Source organism: Stegodyphus dumicola, chromosome 5 (genome assembly GCF_044657685.1).
Source record: "Stegodyphus dumicola isolate Sdum_Otavi_A_Nest chromosome 5, ASM4465768v1".
NCBI classification, from domain to species: domain Eukaryota; kingdom Metazoa; phylum Arthropoda; class Arachnida; order Araneae; family Eresidae; genus Stegodyphus; species Stegodyphus dumicola.
Genome location: NC_140772.1, coordinates 138400570 through 138421225, shown reverse-complemented (window position 1 = coordinate 138421225; position 20656 = coordinate 138400570). Strand labels below are relative to the sequence as shown.

The 20656-nt window shown below is 29.8% G+C and overlaps 1 protein-coding gene across 5 annotated transcripts in view; it reads right to left on the bottom strand.

The window, feature by feature from the left end:
* LOC118190192 (protein Obscurin-like) overlaps positions 1–20656 on the bottom strand; it is a 735887-nt gene that overhangs the window by 47036 nt on the left and 668195 nt on the right. For 4 of the 5 annotated variants that reach the window (XM_085817109.1, XM_085817106.1, XM_085817107.1 and 1 more), the window contains 6 exons: positions 19906–20078; positions 18480–18506; positions 18206–18358; positions 18059–18104; positions 17791–17877; positions 13800–14020 (listed from right to left, as the gene is read on the bottom strand). In XM_085817109.1, the coding sequence (XP_085673235.1) occupies positions 13800–14020; positions 17791–17877; positions 18059–18104; positions 18206–18358; positions 18480–18506; positions 19906–20078 (707 nt within the window). Of the gene's footprint in view, positions 1–6865; positions 7467–13799; positions 14021–17790; positions 17878–18058; positions 18105–18205; positions 18359–18479; positions 18507–19905; positions 20079–20656 lie in introns of those variants that run through there. The other variant, XM_085817110.1, reaches the window with a different exon arrangement.

The window sequence follows — 20656 nt, the reverse complement described above, 5'->3', positions numbered from 1 at the left end:
CAATTTTCTTGATCCAAATTACAATGCTCATACTCAAAATATAGAAAGATTATGGTTTCTACAAAATATGAGAATAAAAAAGCTACAGGCTAAGGATTAGAAATTTGCAAGAAATGAATGCAAATGCGGTTTTATTATATTTTAAATTTCTCCACAACGTTTTTGTAATTTCCATTATTTTATGCTAGATCGGTTTTTCACATTTTACACATTTTAAAAAAAAATTATGCTTGGTCATTTTTTTTCTTTTTGGCTGCCATAACATAACAATACAGATCCCTTTTGCCTTATCTCATATGAATGTAACTTGTCTTTTCTTTAATACAGCAAACATCTATTCTGCAATGAAAAACAATAACAGGATAATTTACTTACAGTTTACATGAAATGACAAGAGAATTTTTCTAAATATGAATAAGAAATTTTTGTAGAAATTTTGTCACATACACATATTGAATTATATCTTTTAGAATTATTCGTCATTAGTAAACAAAAAAAAAAAAAAAAAAAAAAAAAAAGCATAATCTGAAATATTTAAAAAAATTCTCATCTAGAAATACATGATATTTACTCAGAGACCTAACATACTGCATCTAACATGATATTTTTAGGTTATAATCAATCAGAAGTATGTCAGAGGACTACTTTAATCTTTTTCAGCAATGTGAGCGATAAAGCATTTCTAGTTGTCATAGAACTCCCGGGTAATGCAAAAGGCAATCTGCAAAATTTTCTGGAAGTAGAATCTTATAGAATCAGTTTGAAGGGTAGTTTCCAACAAGCAATATATTGCATTCCAATAATTAAAGATGATGTTGCAAGTAACTTAATAATCAGAAGAAAGGTAGAAAACTAATTTAAACTTTTATGAATGATTACAGATTTCTGCCTCTTAAGAGCTCTTAAGAGCTCTTAGAGAGCTCAAGCTACTGACTGATTATAGTAACTTAACTATGTAAAGAGAATTCTAACAAATTCTGCAGTTGACTAAGAGATGTGACAACTTCTGAATTCATGATACATTAATTCCAGTGTTTGGTAATTGAGACCTATTGTTTAAAGCATTAAGAATGTAATAAACAAAAGTTTTTAAACTGTACTCCAGAAAGTTAAAAAAAATATTTTTAATACAGAAGTTCTTTTCCATTCATATTGATTTTCTGGAAAATCACTCCTCTAACATATTTAACTAATACTTATTATGTATAACTAGAGGTGCTATGACAACAAGAAACAGCATAATATTCATAAATTGGCAGGACCACTTTAGAGTACAAAAACTTTGTCTTCAGCTATAAGAGTGCAAATAACAAAAGATAAGCCTCTGCTCAAGAGATAATAACAACAGGAAGGAAGTAAAGCTACTGGCACCATGTACTGATAAAAAATTAAAACAATTATGAAATAATTTTTTGAAAAACTAAGGGTAAAAAAGATGGATTGGAATTGGAATTGTTAACTACAACTGAAAGATTTTTTATGAATGTGAAATGCCTCTAGAAAATCTAATTCATGAATGGAAGATGCTTCTTGAATAATTTTGGCTACAGTAAAATGGAAAATTCGACTTTTTGATCAGCAGTGTTGGGCAATAGAGGATTTACACGTTACAAGTGTTTTGTTTTTTCTCAAGTAAGAATCAAGACTAAAAAAGTTGTTTTAAAATTATTCAAATTGCTAGTTAAAAATCAGTAAGAAATTCATGGTTCTGTCAAACTTTAAATGCAAGCTTCAAATTGGAGTACATAATTTTTATAAAAGTGAATTATATTTTCTTACTTCAGAAAATTGCTCCCCGACACTTTCGCTTTTGATCATATTAAAACAATGCAAACTTTTTTAAAACAATTAAACAAGAAAGAAGAATTAAAAATTAATTAAATTTTAATTCTTAATTAAAAATATTCTTATAAGATTAAAATGAAACATTAAGAATGTATGAAAAAAGAAAATTCTCTTTTATATATGTACATATCTATTTCATGTATGTATGAATGTATGAAAAAAGAAAATTCTGTTACTTATTATTACCTTGTTAACTTAAATATTTGATTTTATACATATATGGCATGGAGAACATAATAATTTTCACATTACTTTCAGTTTCTATAAAAGAATTTCAGAAAAAAGATATAAATAAAAAATTAATTAATTAAATTATATCAATAAGAAGAAATAAATAACAAACTAAAACAACAGAACACATTTTATTTTGATTTCTGGCTGAATTTAAATTTATATATATGTGTCTGTGTGAACATGTAATATAAGTCTGTTATATTTAAAGCTTGAATAAGTTTTACAAAGGGAAGTCAAAGATAATATTAGCCACACTGCCTACCCTAATTCTATAAAATTATAAATTGCATGTAAATTTGCATCATGTTCAGATAATAATTTTATTGCAGTGTAAATTATTTAACATTTCCAGAAAATTCTATATATAATGAATATAATATGCAAAAAGAAGAGTTAAAGACAAACTTTTATTTTAACAAAACAGATCAAAATACCCTACTCTGATTATGAAAACTTTTGTGTGAGCAATCAGAAACACTGTCTTAACAGTTAATTAAAAACAAGGTTTCAAGCAATTTAGTAAAATTTTAACTATTTTGCTCTTACATAATTTAACATTTTTGTAACTTGAAACATCAAACTTAATTATAATGTATTTGCAAAATTTTTAGAAGCTAAAAAAATTTTACAAATAAATTCTACAATACTAATAATAAATAAGTTATGCTATTTTGTGAGCTTTTATTAAGTAGGCATTTGTGAAGTGGGCCTTTATCATGCTATTTTCTAAGTAGCCACTGGTTATTCATTGTTTACTATGTTATATCTAGTTGACCATTTACTCCCAGGTGAATGAAAGATCAGTTAAATAGATAACAATCTTGCTTAATTGCATTACACCTTTTTTAAAACTGTGAGAAAATACCGAAGATATATTAATACAACATATGATGGATGATTTCAGCCTATATGCTGCATTGTAAATTAAAGGTTGCTCAAGTATAGCCTTAGCGAAATGAAGGTAAGAGCCATTAGGGTTTGGTAAGAAATAACCTACTCTTTTTTAAATTTTTTTATTATTTAATAGAAAATAACATGATATGAAATTTTGCTTGTAATTGCAGTTTAAAACCTTATCTTACTTTTTCTTTAGTTCTCAAATTATTTCAGCAAAATATTTAGCTGGAATTTCAAATATACTTGAAATTTGAACAACTTAAAAATGTTCCCAAACATGATTTGGAAATATTTCTTAACTCTTTTCAAGTTGTCCATTATTAATGTAATTTTAAAATAATCCACCATTTTAAAGTGGATAATCCACTATTTTAGCAATAAATTTCAGACGTGAAAAGTATGCAAAATTCTTTTTGTAATTGCACCTTTTTAACAAAGTTTTAATAAAATAATTAGACATACTTGTTATATAAAAGCAAAAGCATTGTTTAAAAATAAAACTACTGAGCTATTTTGAATAAGTTAAATTATTAGATATCTTAAAATGTATGCAAAAGTAATACTTTTCATTTTAACATTCATATGGCTGAAAATGGATTTAACCCTTACAACAATTTAAATGATGAAAGATTCTGAATTTGCAAAAAAGGGGATTTAAGATTAAAGCTTACATACCATGAGCGCAGCATAGAAAGAAAATTAATCTTGCACATTAAAAATAAATTTTAATTCTATGATACTTTTTATATTGCTAAATTAATTTTTTTAAATAGTTTATTTTTCACTATCATGCCTATTAATATAAAAAAAATTTTGTGAAATAAATTAAAAATATATTTAGAAATGATACTTTACTGGAGGATGTCTGTGGATTTTTATGGGTGCAACTATACATTTATGGGGATGAAAAATTCCGAAATTAGTGCAGTAAAGGCTTTAGAATACAGAATACAAATGCAAAATGGGAAACAGCTCATTATCGGTTAACAAAGGAGAAAATGGAAGAATGTAGATTGTATTTTTAAAATAAAATACTTTTCTCTGAATTATTCACAAACAAAAAGCATGCAGTTCCTCCCAAAAATTTAGTAGAAAACAAATTATTTCACATTTCAAAATGGGCATTAGGGATTATGATCTCCATTACATGGTGATATTATCTGATTTTGACTTATCAAGAAAGGAACAATTTACCGAAAATTTCGAGTTCAAGAAATTTAACCTTCAAGAAAGATACACATTAGTTCATAATATTATTTTCTTAATGCAGATTTTCTCGAATGTTTGGTTAACTGATTAAGAAAAAAACATGGGAGGATTATCACAAACGTCTTGAAGGTAACTGTCTCTATCACAAAAAGTCTCACCTGTGGCCAAATGAATGAAGTAGCTAAACACTGTTAGCCAGAGAAAGGTTTAATTTCCAATGAAGGGGTTAGTTGGATGCCGCTTTTGTACCTTTCTCTGGCTATGTATATACTATGTAAATACCAGTATCTCATTGAAAGTTCTCCATGAAAGCATCTTTCTAGCCATTAGCCAAAGCCAGTAGCCTTCATACACTTTGTCTCAATCGATTATGCAATAACAACTTCAAAGTTTGAATGTAAATGAATGATTCTTTTAACATCTATTATTTTTAACATATATTAATATTTTACTGATTGGAAATTTTTTCTACATGGGAGCTATGGAAAAAAGTTTATTTTATCAAAACTTTCCACTTTTACAGTTGACTGTCTTCATCTCATTTTAAAAAATACTGTCAGATCAATATTTAAGACAATATATCTGAAAAGTAAAGTCAGTTTTAGTATAAACATGTTATGCAGTACATAGTCCATAATCTGGACGTCCATTATCCGGAATGATCTATAATCCAGAACTCAAAGCCACAAACTTACGCATGAGTGTTTGATGTGCGCGTCCACCACGCATGCGCGTAAAGCCAGTAAAGCATTTACACATGTATGCTTCCATTTTGATACCCTTTAGATCATAATTGCTCTTTATTTTATAAATTACGGTTCCATATTTTTAATTGTATAATTTCTGCATGCCATCTAACCAGATTTAAATTGATGATCTATAATCCGGAATCGCCGAAGTCCCAGCGAGTCTGGATTACAGACTTTGTACTGTATACTAAAGGTAAAGTGTGAAGAAAATATGCTTTGCATAAATAAGCTACAAACATTTTCAAGAATGCTTTTAGGAGAATTACAAAGAACCATTTTCTTTTGTGAGTTTTACACTGTCATTAAATGTTATTTTACTTAGATTATGAAAAAGTAAAACATTTATGTTGTGTAAAGATGCATCAAATTAAGATAAGTTTTTTTCACTCTAAAACTATTGTTATTGTGTTTATTACATGAATTTCATACCTGACAAAAGGAAAAAAGTGTGGACACTTCATTTGTCATAGATATTTTTTGCAGGCATTGAAAAAATTCATAGTTATGGCAATATATTTTGAATGACTTTTCCGTTTATGAAATGAGTGGAAAAGTTCCTAACAGCTTTTAATGGGAACAAAAAATTTCACCAGGTTTTGGTTTTAGGCTAGATTCCTAATAGCAGTTCATTAATGACAACTTGTAAGCAGGGTTCGTACACATTTCTGCACGTGGAAATTAAGTACTTTTAAGGACCATTAATGAAAAAAATTTAAAGACCTATCAGCAAATGGGAGCTGAATAAATTCAAATAAAATTCAATCAACTTATGCCTGAACTCCATTTTTGTAATAACCCTCTAAGAATAAAATAGATCCATAACTAAAATGTATTCTTATTAAACATAATTTAATAAACATAACTATAAAACAAATTTGAGAATAAAATCCACTTTATAAAATTTAACAAGTAGCATTAAATATTTTACATGTATAATAGTTGGACATAGTTTGAAATAAGTAATTGAAAGAAGATTAGGGATACTTTATTTACATTTTACTAACAGTTAGCTTTATGTTGATTTTTTTCTTTTTTGTCTCATTTTACCACGTACTTAGTCTAGAGGTTTAGTAAATAGCAGGTAGATTTTATGTCAAATGGCATAGGCTAAAATGAGAAATAAAATCATAAATCAGCATGATTCATAACAGAAGATTGGCTGTTGCCAGTGCTGCAGCTTGCCTAGAGAGAGATCTGTTAATCAGAACAAACCTGAAAGCCTGATGTAGTTTTAAGGTTGCTAAGTTTTGAAAGTTAGTTATGCTCCATCTGTCTGATGCAGTTAGTGCTATAGCTTCATGTAGAGTTCCTGGCATTGTAACCTAGTTTATATATTTTAAAGTTCCAATAAGCCACTAATGCAGAGATAACTTTTAAAAGTGAGCGGTTAGTTACAAATAATTAAATTAGGCAGTTAAATACCCTTAATCATTATAGATTTTCATGACCACTATTTTAAAGTTGATTTATTTGTTGAAAACGCACTATTAAAATCACAATCTAATAACATTTCACAGTTTAAAATGCATGTAGTTTTAAATTGCCAGTTTTAAATCAATGTCATAACATTGATTCTTAATCGGTATTAGGGTAATTCCACATTAAAAGCTTTACAACATTTATGTTTTGTAGCAACAAAACATAACAAAATATTTATGTGTCTTTTTAAGTATAAGCCTTCCCAGACATTTTAAATTTAATTTATATCAATTTTCTTCTCTTTAAAAATCTCTCTTAATAATTAAAAATCTGTTTCAATACACAAAGCAATATTTCCACTAGTTTCTGCGTGCTTTATCTCCTAATTTGCCAGTCTCTTAACAGCGTATGTAACAAGGTTTTACTTGAGCTGGTAAATGTTAAGTAGTCCGAAACCTCTTATTGACATGAAGCAAATTATCGCTATGTCTGAAAGCAAAAGCAAAGTCACATAAAGGTCTAAATAAACATTTTATTTAAAAAGAACTTAGAACATACAGGCATGTTCCTATGTTGGCAAAATCAACTACAACTTGTGGTGATGCAATTAAACAGGAACAGTCAAACTCAAACTAAAAATGAAAACTAGTAGTCAAAAACTACACAATTTAATTTTAATCTAAGCTGGCTCAACAACTCTATCATTGTAACAAATTCAAATGTTAGCGGCAATTACACAAAGATGAATAATTACAAATTATCAGAGCTGGCAGAAACTAATACAACATCCAAGTGGAGGGCAAAAACACTCTGTTTTTCAGTCCCAAAACCAAGGTTTAAAACTATCATTATTTTCTATTATTAAATGCAACTGTCATTTGCATTATGATGCATTATTATTAAATGCAACTATCATTTGCATTATGGTGAGAAAATGGAAAGGGGAAATTATAGTAAAGGCTAAAATTATAAACAACTGGTTAATTTGCAAAATAATAACTGTACATATCATCAAACAATAATTTTCTTCCTCTTTATGCATTCAGTTTCTTTCTTCAAATTGTTTCCTCTTCACTTTAGAATTCTGGGAATTCATTAAAGATTTCTGTTAATCTAAAAAAAAAAACCTAATGCATTTAGAATATAAAGAAAAAGCTGATAAATATGAAATGATGCAGATATGTAAGCAGATGCAGCAGAATGCTGATAAATATGAAATGTAAGGGCAGGTTTCAGGGCCGAAGAGGCAGAATTTTTAGAATTTAGCGACACACCGGGCAACAAAATCTAGAAATGGCAAAACGTTTTGAATTTAGGACAGACAAGGGGAGAAGAATTTAGGATCAACAGAGATTGCATCAGGTGGGAAAATACCTTGTGTCTGCCCAGTGTATGATTCACTGAGACATATAAGGTGAATCTTTAAAACTGTGAGTTTTCAGTTTCTTTATTTAAAAAAAATTCTTTTTTATAAATACCTGTCCATGCGAAAAGATTAGAAACATTTTTGATATTTTCCATACTTGTGTCTATTGAAAAGTTGAGAAAATAAAGGGAAGATAAACATGTTAAGAAAAAACCTTCTAGTATCAGAAGTACAACATTCAAAAATTATGTTTTCATTGTGCTTCCAAAAATTCCCCCAAATGTAAGAAATTCATCACAAACTTTCTGTAAAATACATCCGTTATGTGTTACTACAATGAAGGCATTTTCATTTTGTCAATTTTTCCTGGAGCCTTCTAGAATTCTAAATCTAATCTTGCCTTCAAATCTTTCCAAGTTGCAATGTGTAAAATCCTAAAGAAAAATTAGCCCTACCAATTCTGCAAGAGAAAAAGGGCTAGAAATATTTTGAAAAAAAAAAAAAAAAAAAAAAAAAAAAAAAAAAAAAAATCACTGGAAAAAGTGTGAAATTAGTTTTATAGAGAAAACTGATACATATTCTGAAAATTCTGAGACAATTACATGGGAAAAATTCTTACCATGAAAAAATTAAAAGGAAGAAATTTTTAATTAATTATATAGCTATTTTGTTTTTTGCTATTAATTGTTTTGTAAACTGTGCTTTATAGCATTTAGTAACTTTTTTTTTTTTTTTTTTCTTTTTTCAGATTCAAAATACTATATAACAAGTTGTCAAAATGGAAAGCAAGGCCACTTTATAATATAACAGCAAAAGAAAATAAAAATGTTTTATTTTAATGTTATTCCTTAAATGTAATTTAAATATATTACCATTATTTTAGTTAAATTTAACAACGTTGTAATGTTTCCAAAAAAAATCATGGAAAAATTCCCAAATCTCCGAATTAAAAATTTTCTATGGAAATTAACCTTAAAATCGCCAATATGTTGATAAGTCGCCAAATTTAGAGCCGTTTAAAAAAAGAATTCACATCCCCAAAAGCAGAAAGTTATTTAAATGCTCTTCATTAGAGAGAGAGAGAAAAAAAAGATATAATTTTGAAATGCTTATGTTTGACTCCTTGCTCAGAAACTCCAGTATCCTACTCTTTACATTAGAAATAGGAACAAATAATAACCCATGAACCCATACAAAAGATAATCATATTTCTCAGTGAATTGTCAAAAATATTCCTCCATAATGACAATTCACACTCAAAACAGCAGTTGTAAAAACAAGACAGAAATTTCAGGTGATTAAAATTAAGAACCTTCTGCCAATTTTGGCCGAAATTAAAGACTTTTAAGAACCAAAAATTGAATCGAAAAAGCCTAAGGACTTTTAAGGACCGTACAAAACCTGGTAAAGTAAGGTTTTGTTTGAATTTGGTCAACAAATTACTAACTTAGATAGCATTGTTGCTGCAATAGTACGCTACCAAATAAACATTTTTGAATTCAAATGGAAATTTCAGACATATACAGATGGAGGACAAAATAATGCGAATACCTGTGAAAAAGTATGATGTATTTCCCACCTGCAACAGAAGTCTGCCACCTAGTGAATGTGAAAAGGAAGGTGTCAGTCTTTCAACAGCAGTCACTTGCGTTGCATGCTTTGATAGAACTGTCTGTGAGAAGTTGAAATGTCAGACCTGTCAGAGTTCCAAAGAGGAATGATACTTGGAGCGCATTTAAGTGAAACATTGGTTATGGAAACAGCAAACATTGTGGGGTGAGCAAGGAGAATGGTATTAGCCATTATGACAGCGTACACAAAAGAGGGTAAGACGATGTCTTCACAACAGTGGCCGAAGCTGGCTGATAGGGATAGATGGGTCTTGAAGCGCATAGTAGCCCGAAAGCACAAGCAATTGTTATCCGAGATAACATCCAAAATGAACGATCATCTCAAGGAACCCATTTCAACAAAAACTGTCACAAGGGAACGAACTTCATGCTGCGAACATTTATGGCAGAGTGGCAATGCGTAAACCCTTCGTGACAGCAACTAATGCTTTCAAGCAACGCTAGTGGTGCAGAGATCACAAAGGCTGGCCCCCCACTGCAGTGGCAATAGGTAATATGGTCAGATGAATCGTCATTTCCCCCATTTAAGATGACCGGACGTGTTTATATCTCAAAAACGCACAAAGAAGCGTTTCATGCTGACTGTGAAGCAAGGGGATGGCGACATTATTGTATGGGGTGTGATATCTTGGTGCGGTCTTGGGCCACTTGTTATTCTGCATGGGAGGATCACATCCAATCACTATCTATGCATTCCAGGGGATCATGTCCATCCTTTTGTCCAGACTGTATTCCCTGGAGAGTGACCGCTTTTTCAAGACGACAACATTGGTAGGTGTATTCAAGAATCCACACTGGTAGGTGTATTCAAGAATGTTTCAAAGAGCATGAAGATGCAATTGAACATCTCGCTTGGCACCCTTAGTCTCTGGACTTGAATATTATTGAAGATTTATGGGCATATTTGGAATCCAAATTCGTTCTCGATTTCCACCTCCATCCAGACTTTCGGAATTAGAGACTGCTTTGCAGAAGGAATGGCTTAATATTCCTATAAATATTGTCCATGACCTTTATGTGCATCTATCTCACGTCGCATTCAGTCTGTACTTCAGTCAAAGGGTGGTTCAACACCCTATTAATAAAGATTTTCCATTATTTCACAGGTGTTCATATTATTTTGTCCTCCATCTGTATATATATTTTAATTTATGGCTTACTATTTATTAAAAAAAATATGCATGCAATCTTAAGTTTTGCATAATAACAGTTAGTAAAAATGATGATTGGCAAACTAAATGCTCTGTACAATCAGTCACTATTAAAAATTAATTTATTCTAGACTGAGCTAAATAAAGTAAAATGTTGAATTTCATATTTGCATGCTAATTCCCTTCTCAGAATTAACATACACATGTAAAATTAAACAAAAATCAGTCTTCGACTGGATTTCTCCATTCTTTTCTCCTAGAAAAGAATGTTGAGTATTTGGTGAAATAAGCTAATACATACAACAACTTATACGCATTATGTTCCATAGGTGAAAAACATTTTTATTAGATTGATAAAGTGATAAAGATTTAATAACTTATTTTCATTTAGCAAAAACTTCCAAACATACTTCCTCACAAAATAAATCTGAGCATGTAAATTAGTAAAAACTACAATACTGGAAAAGCCCACCAGCGGCCGAGCGGTAAAGTTGCTGAACACTGGTAGTTCGGTCCGAGATTCGAATCCCACGAATGGGCTGGCTGCATGCGTGTTTTCATGGTTTTCTCCATGTGTAACGTGTATACGAGCCAGTTTCCCTTAGAAAGTCCTTCACAAAGGCATCCCTCCTCTTAGGCAGATCGCCCTCGAGGCTTTGCCGTAATTAAATAACATAACCTAACCAATACTGAAAAAATTAATTGATTAATTAGATAAATTAAAATTAATAAAAAAATTAAATAAGTTATATCTTCAGAAAATGTTAGTCATGCAATTTTTAAGCTTTGCTTTCATGTAGGCAGCAAGACATCTATGCCTAGCAAAAGTAATAAAGGCATATATCAAAATGATAATACAGTCAAAAGTCTTTAATCCAAACGTCCATAATCCGGACCTCAAAGCTACAAAGTTTCTGCACATGCATTAATGGATAATGCGTTTACGCATTTGCATATGCATTTACGCATGTGCATAATACCTTTACTAAAGCTAAGCTAAAATTACTTAAGCTAAGCTAAAATTATCTATTTCAGTTAATGTTGCAGATTGCATTGTTCCTTAATCTTCTAATTGGATCCAGTTTATTATTTTTTGCAGACTGTTAGAGCAATTTTATAAAAGTAAGCTTGAACTTTCGATTATGTCGAAAAGAATTTCTGATTCTGGAGCTGCCAAAGGATCTACAAAGCAAAAGCATGTTTCGATGTCCATCAAACAAAAAGTGAAATTGCTGTAAAAAATGGATAAAGGTATATCCTTTGTTTCTCTAACCATTCTGAAATCTGTTTATCAATTTCACGCTGCTCTGGGGAGAAGGGGGGTGCCACGGTGGGCAATGAACTGGAAGTTGATCTGTCAGCACTATCCTTCAGAGCAGATGTTTTTATTTTATTCAGCTTATAATTCCTTACTAAATGTAGTATTTTATCTTGATGTACTCCGTCTTTGATATGATTTAAATCAAATTCCTCGTCATTATAAATATCATGAATACACATCAAATAGTTTTCTGGTTGCAATTTTCTAATTTCGACTATGTGTAATGTATGCTTTACGCATGCGCACATTGAAAGAAATGTTTAATAAAGTAAACAAATACATATTAAGCTTTTTTTTGTAAATTTTGATACCCTTTAGATCAGAATTGCTCTTTATTTCATAAATTATGGTTTCATATTTTTAATTTTATAATTTCTGCATACCATCTTACCAGATTTAAACTGATGATCTATAATCTGGAAAAATCGATAATCCGGAATCGCCGAAGTCCCGACGAGTCCGGATTAAAGACGTTTGACTGTATATATTTTAGTTTTGAACATTTCAGAATGCCTGCTGAACTTCATTTAATTCACTTGAATATATCTCAGAATTTTCATTAATTATGATTCAGTAAAATGAGGTTTAGCTATGGTAATTATGTTTACATGTTATTGAATTCTAGTATCACGTTATTTGCTCATTTACTCCTAAAACAAACATATTCTAATTATACTTTTTAACATTTAAATATTATGGATAATTTAAACAATAATTGCTATATTTAGCAATCGTTTTCGTAAATTATATTCTTCATTTGTATAACAGGATGAATTTGAAGAAATTAACAAATTTGAGAGTAAAATTACATCCATAGCAAGTTACAAGCTGCTTTGAAAATAAGCTAAAACTGAATTTTAAAAGATCCATAAGGTGTATTAGAAGACTTAATATTAGAAGAAACATTAAATCACTCAGCATACTAATTAAAAAATAATGTCAAAGTGCCACATGCTGGGGTTCCTAGGCAAATATACACTTTCATACAGACTTGTTTGTAGCTTGTCTCTGCAATGTTAAATTGAGAAATGGAGGGAAGACAGATAAATAAAATTTAAAAAATCTCTTTAAAAGAAAAGAAAATTTAGAATAAAGGTTAATGATCATGCATTTCTTGATATAGATATTTAATCCAATTTAAAGTACTAGCAATTACGGAAAGGAAATGCTTTTCTTAGTGAGCTTGCAGAAGTCTTAGAACATACTGCTTTACCATTTAGTTCATAAACTAAAAGAGGCTTAAAAAGTTAAATTCTGTTATATTCGTAAAAATTATTTTATTCTAATATTTGATTAAATAACATTCTCCTCATTTTTTAATACTGAAACACACATATAATTAGTCTATGTAACATTAAAAACAACTTTTGAGGAACTTCATGGTCATATTTTTCATTTTAACATACACACAAAATAAATAAATAGGTAAAATTTTCAAATTTTTCATTGAAACTTTGCAACCAGCCACTTAATCAGAAAGCAGAGCCTAATAAAACAAACAAATAAAATAGTTATAAAAAATGTAAATATATTTTTGACACAAAAAAAAAAAAGGCATTGAGTCAAATACTCAATTGTAGGCTTATATCAGTTTGGGCTTTTATCTGTTTGTGCTTTCATACGTGTGGGTATTTGTTAGATGGGCAATTAGGGCAGGGAGCTTTTCTGGCATACATTTTCATCCAGTGGGTGGGAAATTCAGTTCTCACATGCACTTTTGCCCAGTGGGTAGAAACTGTTAATCAGGGAATCATTAATTCCTTAGCAGCTCTAACAATCATTATTTAGGGTGTTATCTCAGAACTTAAACAAGTTCTGAGATATGTTCATATGCAGCATATATGCTGTATAAACAAAACAAATGAAAATGAAATTCATGTAGAATTTTCAGTCCAGTTTTAGAATATATGCCGAGCAAAATAACTTGGAATTCCTTTTCCCCATTACTTACAATGAAAATAATGTAAAATGGTTTACCTGCTTTCTGATCTGAAATCAATATCTTCTCTGTTAATTTTTTGACGAAAAGTTACATCATCAAACTGTGAGGGCTTAACATGGGTTCTTTCAAGGTCTGGTTCTGGACTACTAGGTGGAGTATAAGATTCTCCAGGAGGGTAAATCATTCGACTAGGATGATGAAAGCATGATTCTAATGTTCTGCGGCGATAATACCTCTTACATGAAGCATTCGTATACTGTAATAAATTTTCAAAAAATAGCACATTTATTGATAAATATAGAAGACATAGATAGATTCAAAAATAACTAACCAGTTAAAGAAATATAATTCTATATCCTATTGGCAATATATTAATAAATTCACAACCTAGTATTAATACAGGCTTTCTGTGGTTTCAAAATTTCATGACACCTGTCTCATTTTCTGCTTTTAAGCTGCCAAAATAGCATTTAGTTTGAATAATGATCAATTACGAAAAGTAAAAAAGTAAATTATCAGTTACAAAAGTTTACTTCTGCTCTTAGCAAATTAAAGTGTTATCTTTTGTTGGTACTTTTGCTCAGACTAAATAATCTATTAAAATACTCACATAATTAGGTGATTTTAATATTTAGCAAATCTGTGAAAACCAAAATTCCAAACTCTATATTTTAATAATAAAAATGCAACATTGATAATATTTTTCTTAGCACAATATTAAAATGCAAAATTTAATGTAGTTATAGCCTGTTTTCTGTTGATTTTATAAAGCTAAAAGAAATAAATTAGCAACCATCTTTTAAACATTTAGTAATTAAAAGATTGCCGAGTTTCTGGAATATGGTTATGTAAATACCATATTCCAGTTATTTCGTAAATACACATTTACAAAATATTCTCTTAGAGAAGAGTAATATTTATATAAAAATACAATTAAAGGCATTGAAAAGCCAGATGTTTTTGTGAAGTAGATCGTGAAAAAAATATTTTTCACTATAGTTGTATTAAAAGTTACTGTACTAAAAAGAAAAGTGATTCTAGACTTTTAAACTTTTGAAAAATGTTACAATTTAAATTTATAAATAAAAGCAGGTTATAAATTTTTCAAAATACTAAAGTCGGTAAAGGTTTTACAAAGAATTTAGAAATGCTCTCTTTGAACAGCAAACTTTTTAGTCCAAAATAATAATAATAATATATATATAAAAGACATATTTTTTAGGAACCTTCAGCAGTTATTTATATTTCCTAAACACTTTTTTTACAAAAGCTATTTGCACAATAGCTATCACAAGTCGTAAATTAAAAATAAAAGGTACTGATAAAAATAAAATAAATTTTTCTTAGCTCTTAGAGTAGTATAGATTTTTGATCTGCTCATGAAGACCTTGATTTAAACAGCACTTATTACCTAAATTTGTATAATTACAAATTTCAGTCTCTATTTTCAGAATTTTTCATTCATTAAGATGATATTAACCTTATTAAGGAAAGTTAGACTCTAAAATATTTTAAATTATAAGCTAATATGCACCAAGTGAGAAAAAAATTCTCAGGACTGGATAAAGCCAGTCATGCCACTCTGAGGAATAATTTGCCTCAACATTTTTTTTCCTATTATCTTTAATTCAAAGAACACGAGAAAAATTCTTTCAAAGCAAAAATATAATTTACAATGTATACAAATACTACAATAAAACTATTTTTAGAACACAAACTAAATACAAATGAAACTCTTATCTGAAAAGAAATTTGAATATCCTGAAACAATCACACAAGAAAAAGCTTTTATCATGAAAAATAAGGCAAATGAAATTAATTTAAAAATAATTATAGTAACCTAAGAAGTTCTTCGAAAACTGTGCTTTGTAGCATTTATTATTTCGTTTATTTTTCAGAATCAGAATATTCCCAAGTTGCCAAAATGGAAAGTAATCGCACCTCAAAATATGAAAGTGGAAAATAATAATGCATTAATGTTATTTCTTAAATATAATTTTAATGCATTATGATTTTTAATGATATCTATCAATATTATTAATGTTTGTAAAAAAATTGTGAAAAATTTTGCTTATCTCCAAATAAAAAAATTTTGAATTGATCAAAAAATCGCGTCATCATTTCCAAAAAAGAAATAATTTCGGAATGTTTATGATTCGATCGAGGTAGGGTCTGGTGAAAAGAAACTCAAATATCACACTGTTTAGAGGAAATCGAAGATTTAATGAAATAGGTGGTTTATATAAGTAGGAATGAATTCAAACAATAACTCATCATATATATATATTTATTTATCAATGAATTTCCACAACATATTCCTCAAAAATGTTAATTCATATCTGTAAAAAAACAGACAAAAATGTTAGATGTGTAAAAGACCTTTTGCCAATATTCACCCAAAATTAAGGTTATTTAAAGACCAAAAAGCCTAAGTACTTTTAAACACTTTTAAAGGACCACCCAAACCCTAGTTTAACCAAGATCCTGCTTAACCAAATTAGTAAGTTTGGTAAAGCTTGGAAATCAGTAATTTCCAGTTTTTAAAACTCCTTTTTTCCTTTCACTATTTAAATTTTAATACACATTCTTTAATGTAAATATGCGACGCAACATATTTGTTTGCGAAAATTTAAAAGGGGGGGGGGTGTCTGTAAAATTTCTGCTTTGTAGATGACCTACATTAATTAATACATTATATAAATAATTTTATGCCATCAAAAGTATTTATTCGAAAGTCAATTAACTATTAAAAATAGAAGCAGCAAAGATTTTAATAAATCATAAAAAAATTTGTAGTATAGTTAATTTTTTCCATTCTGATAAATTCTGTTTTGCTACCTAAAATGTAGCCTTAATGCTGCTTATCTGAGTCTTGCAATACCTTTTTTTTTGGGGGGGGGGTAAATACAGATGCATGTTGTGATTGCAGATGCATATACATGTACTTTCTCACATATTTTGCTCTCTTCCACTCTTTTCATCCCCTTAAAATTTAGATGTGAAAATTACATACTGTATACAATTCTAAAGGTAGAGGTAAATAAAAAATTTAGATAATTAAAAAGCATATAAGAATAAATGCACTAATATTACTCTCAGATATTGTCTTCAAAATCACCTTTTTATTTCCATACAGTATGATATTTTCCAATCCTGTGACAACAGTAAAAACAAAATTTATTGTTAAACCATGTAATTAAAATATTAAGATTCTCCTTATGGATAAAGTGCAATAAAACTTTAAAAAGAATTATGGAGGAAGAAAATTTTAGAGTGTATATTCAGTGCTAGTTATCCTACTGTTAGTAGCGGCTGGATGTCAGGAAGAAAGCCAACAGAATGGCATTTGACCACTACTAACTAATTTGCACTTTTGAAAGAAGGAATGATGTTTTATATTTCCAATGTTATCAACCCCTTTTGAGACTGAATCCTTAACTGCTGCTAACATTAGGCTGCGTTCACTTCATTTCCATTTTTACCTGCACAGAAGAGGATGACAAATGGATCTTGATTAAGATTTTGAAGGCTTGAAATAACAGATTTAAAAGCATGTGAAAAGAAAACAAATCTGAGAAATTCCATTAATTAACCATTATTATAGAGCAATCTCTCTGAATTCACGGATACGCTGAAAATTATTTAACTGAATCAAAAATTTCTTACACTAAAAATGCAACTAGATATGTATTTCTTTATATGATTTAAAAATGTATTTAAAATGAAAAGTTTTCATTTAATTTATCCTAAAGATATTAAAAAATAGTACTGTTAAAAAAAGTGTGTGCAAAAATCTGTCATTTCTGATTTTATGAAACAAACCTGATAATGAGTAATCCCCCCCTATACTATGCATCTTTTACCAAATATTAAAAACTTTAAAAATATTTAAAATGCTTGTTTTCTAGGCATAAATGTAAGTACAGACCAATTTAAAATACATTTAAGAATAATATCTCTGTTCATTGCAATGCGTGTTAAGGTTAAGCAAAGAAAAAATTTAAGCTGACAATAATTAATACAAACCCAGTCTCTCCATCTCCTTTGGTAATCTTTTAATCTTTCTGAGTTATTTAACTTTTTCTCACTGCCTTCTAACTTATCCAGATAAAACTAAAACAAAGAGGGAAAAGTTAAACATTTTTTAATTTTCACAAATAATTGTAACAATAATCTATATATAAGATTGAATAATATATTCTAAAATGTAGTTCTCAAACATCTCACCACTGAGAAAACACACACACCCCCACCCCCAAATCCTAACATGCATTTCATTTTGTGTAAAACTTACTTTTAGCCATCTATGTTGCAAAGCAGATTTAACATCCATACGGCCACTGTAAATAATTAAAATTTTACTCCATGTATAAAAATTTCACTTCTAAGACAATTATAAATCTATTTCAATTTTTGCATCAAGAATTATCATTGTCTTTACCTTGGATCAAAGACTAGCAACTTGGACATAAAATCTTTGGCATCATCACTAACTCCATTAAATGCATCTTCAACAAAGTTAATTTTCCCTTGCTGAACTCTTGTCAAAGTCTCTCTATCATTTTCTCCGAGGAAAGGTGATATGCCACTCAATCTAATAATCGTATTTCAAGAAATTTATTTAGATAATATATATAGATAAGAGAAATAAATATTATTACTAAAACATTTTGCAACAGAAACAGAATTAAGAGAAAATAATAAAAGATACTCACAACAGATAAGTAATAACACCAACACTCCTAAAATTTAAAAGAAAAAAAAAAAAAAAAAAAAAAAAGACTTTAAAAGGCTAAAAGAAATATATTTCAAATTTTCTTTAAAAAAAGTATTTTTGTGATGTGTTTTACTATTAAAGATAAAATACTAGTATAAAACCAGGGCTGTGGAGTCGGAGTCATGGAGTCGAAATCGGGCAGATTTTGGGGTAAAAGGAGTCGGAGCTGGAGTCGCTAAAAACAGGTTGACTCTGTACTCCAGTTTTTGTTGGACAGTTTGAATTTGAAATGAAATTAAAATGAATTAAAAAAGTTAATGACAAGCTGAGTTATTATTTTTATTTACAGACCGTATACATAGTTATTTTCTATTTTATTGACATATTAATAAATAAATATAAGGATGGATGTAATATTTGCTCAACCGATGGCCCTCATCCGCGAGGAGTTTCAACAGGCATCCGGGAGTATTGTTTCAATGAATACTATCTGTAAGGAAGCACATCTGCTTGGTTTTCATGGTCTTGCTGCTGCCCATAAGCCTTTGATCACAAAGTCCAACTGAGCTGCTCGGTTAATGTGGTGCAAAGCACATCGAAATTGGACTGTAGATCAGTGGAAATGGGTTCTTTGGAGTGACAAATCAAGGTTCACCCTTTACCGTTCGGATGGCAGGATCTGGGTCTGGCGTCTACCTGGAGAACGTCTCATGCCAGAATGCATTGTGCCAACAGTCAAGTTCGGCGGAGGTGGAATTATGGTCTGGGGGTGTTTCTCCTGGTATGAGCTTGGTCCCCATTCATGGTAAGCTCAACTCCGATGCCTACTGCCCTATTTTGGATGACAATGCTTCCTACAGTGGCAGTTTTACGGGTTGGACCCCTGTTACTTTCAGGACGACAATGCCAGTTGTCATGTTTCGACATTAACCAAGGCTTGGCATGGCGCCAATGGAGTTCATCGAATGGACTGGCCTGCCCAGAGTCCAGACCTGAACCCTATCGAGAACCTCTGGGATGAGTTGCATCGCCGAATTCATGGGTGCACTACCCGTGCAAAATCGGTGAAGGAACTTCTATGTCTTCTCCAAGCCGAGTGAAAGAAAATACCACTAGCTGTCATACAAAGACTTGTGGAAAGTATGCCCCGGAGGGTTCACGCTGTAATTACCTCTTGTGGAGGCTCTACCAACTATTTATTTTGAATAAAGTTAGTTTTTCTTTTCTATCACAGGTGTCCAAATACTTATTGGTAGTCAGTGTATATATATGAGGAAGTCAGAGTCATTAAAATTCCAGGAGTCAGAGTCGGAGTCGGTCATTTTCCCTACCGACTCCACAGCCCTGTTTGAAATATCATCTTAATGTTTAATTAAATTAAATTCAAGTCAGTACTATTTAAATAACAATGCAAAAAGTCTTACCACATATCAGAGAGAAGAGAAGCAGGTTGTTTATTGGCTATTTCTGGTGCAACAAATTCTGGATGACCATATTCTAAGTAATAATCTTTACCAGGTAATAATCGAGCTGCTAGGCTAAAATCTCCAAATTTTATATCATAACTGTTCACTCGCGACACCAATACATCACCAACCTGCAAACATTAATTTTTTTAAAAAAATTTTTAAACATTATTGCACGGTTCTGAATAAACTTTTCAAGTGTCCTGCATTTTTAAATGAGTTAGATGTTTGTTTGATGTTGATATACATCAAACAAAATTTTCCTGATAAGGATAACCATACTTTTTATCTATTTTCTTTCAAAATTAGCTCTACATGTTAGAACAAATTTCTTTCAAATTTATTTTTGTGTGGACCAAAAGAAATGTATTTTACTATAAAATTAACATCATGTTCTATTTTCATACTATATCTATAGTTCATACTAAGAAAAAAAATATGACTTTAATATGTTATGAAAGTATAAAGTAAATTACCACAATTAGGAAATTTAGAAATTATAAATTTTATATGTAACAAGTTCCTATGTTTTATATGTAAAAATAAGTCTTTGCTTAGGTCAATTCTTTAATTACTACAAAGCATGAAAAATTAACTGCTCAAAAGGGGATGTTCCCTTGGAGAAATTTCTAATGAAAATTTGCTCATAGTTAAATTAGAAAACACCATGAAAATACCCACTATAAAACATTTAGCTATTTTCTTTCTA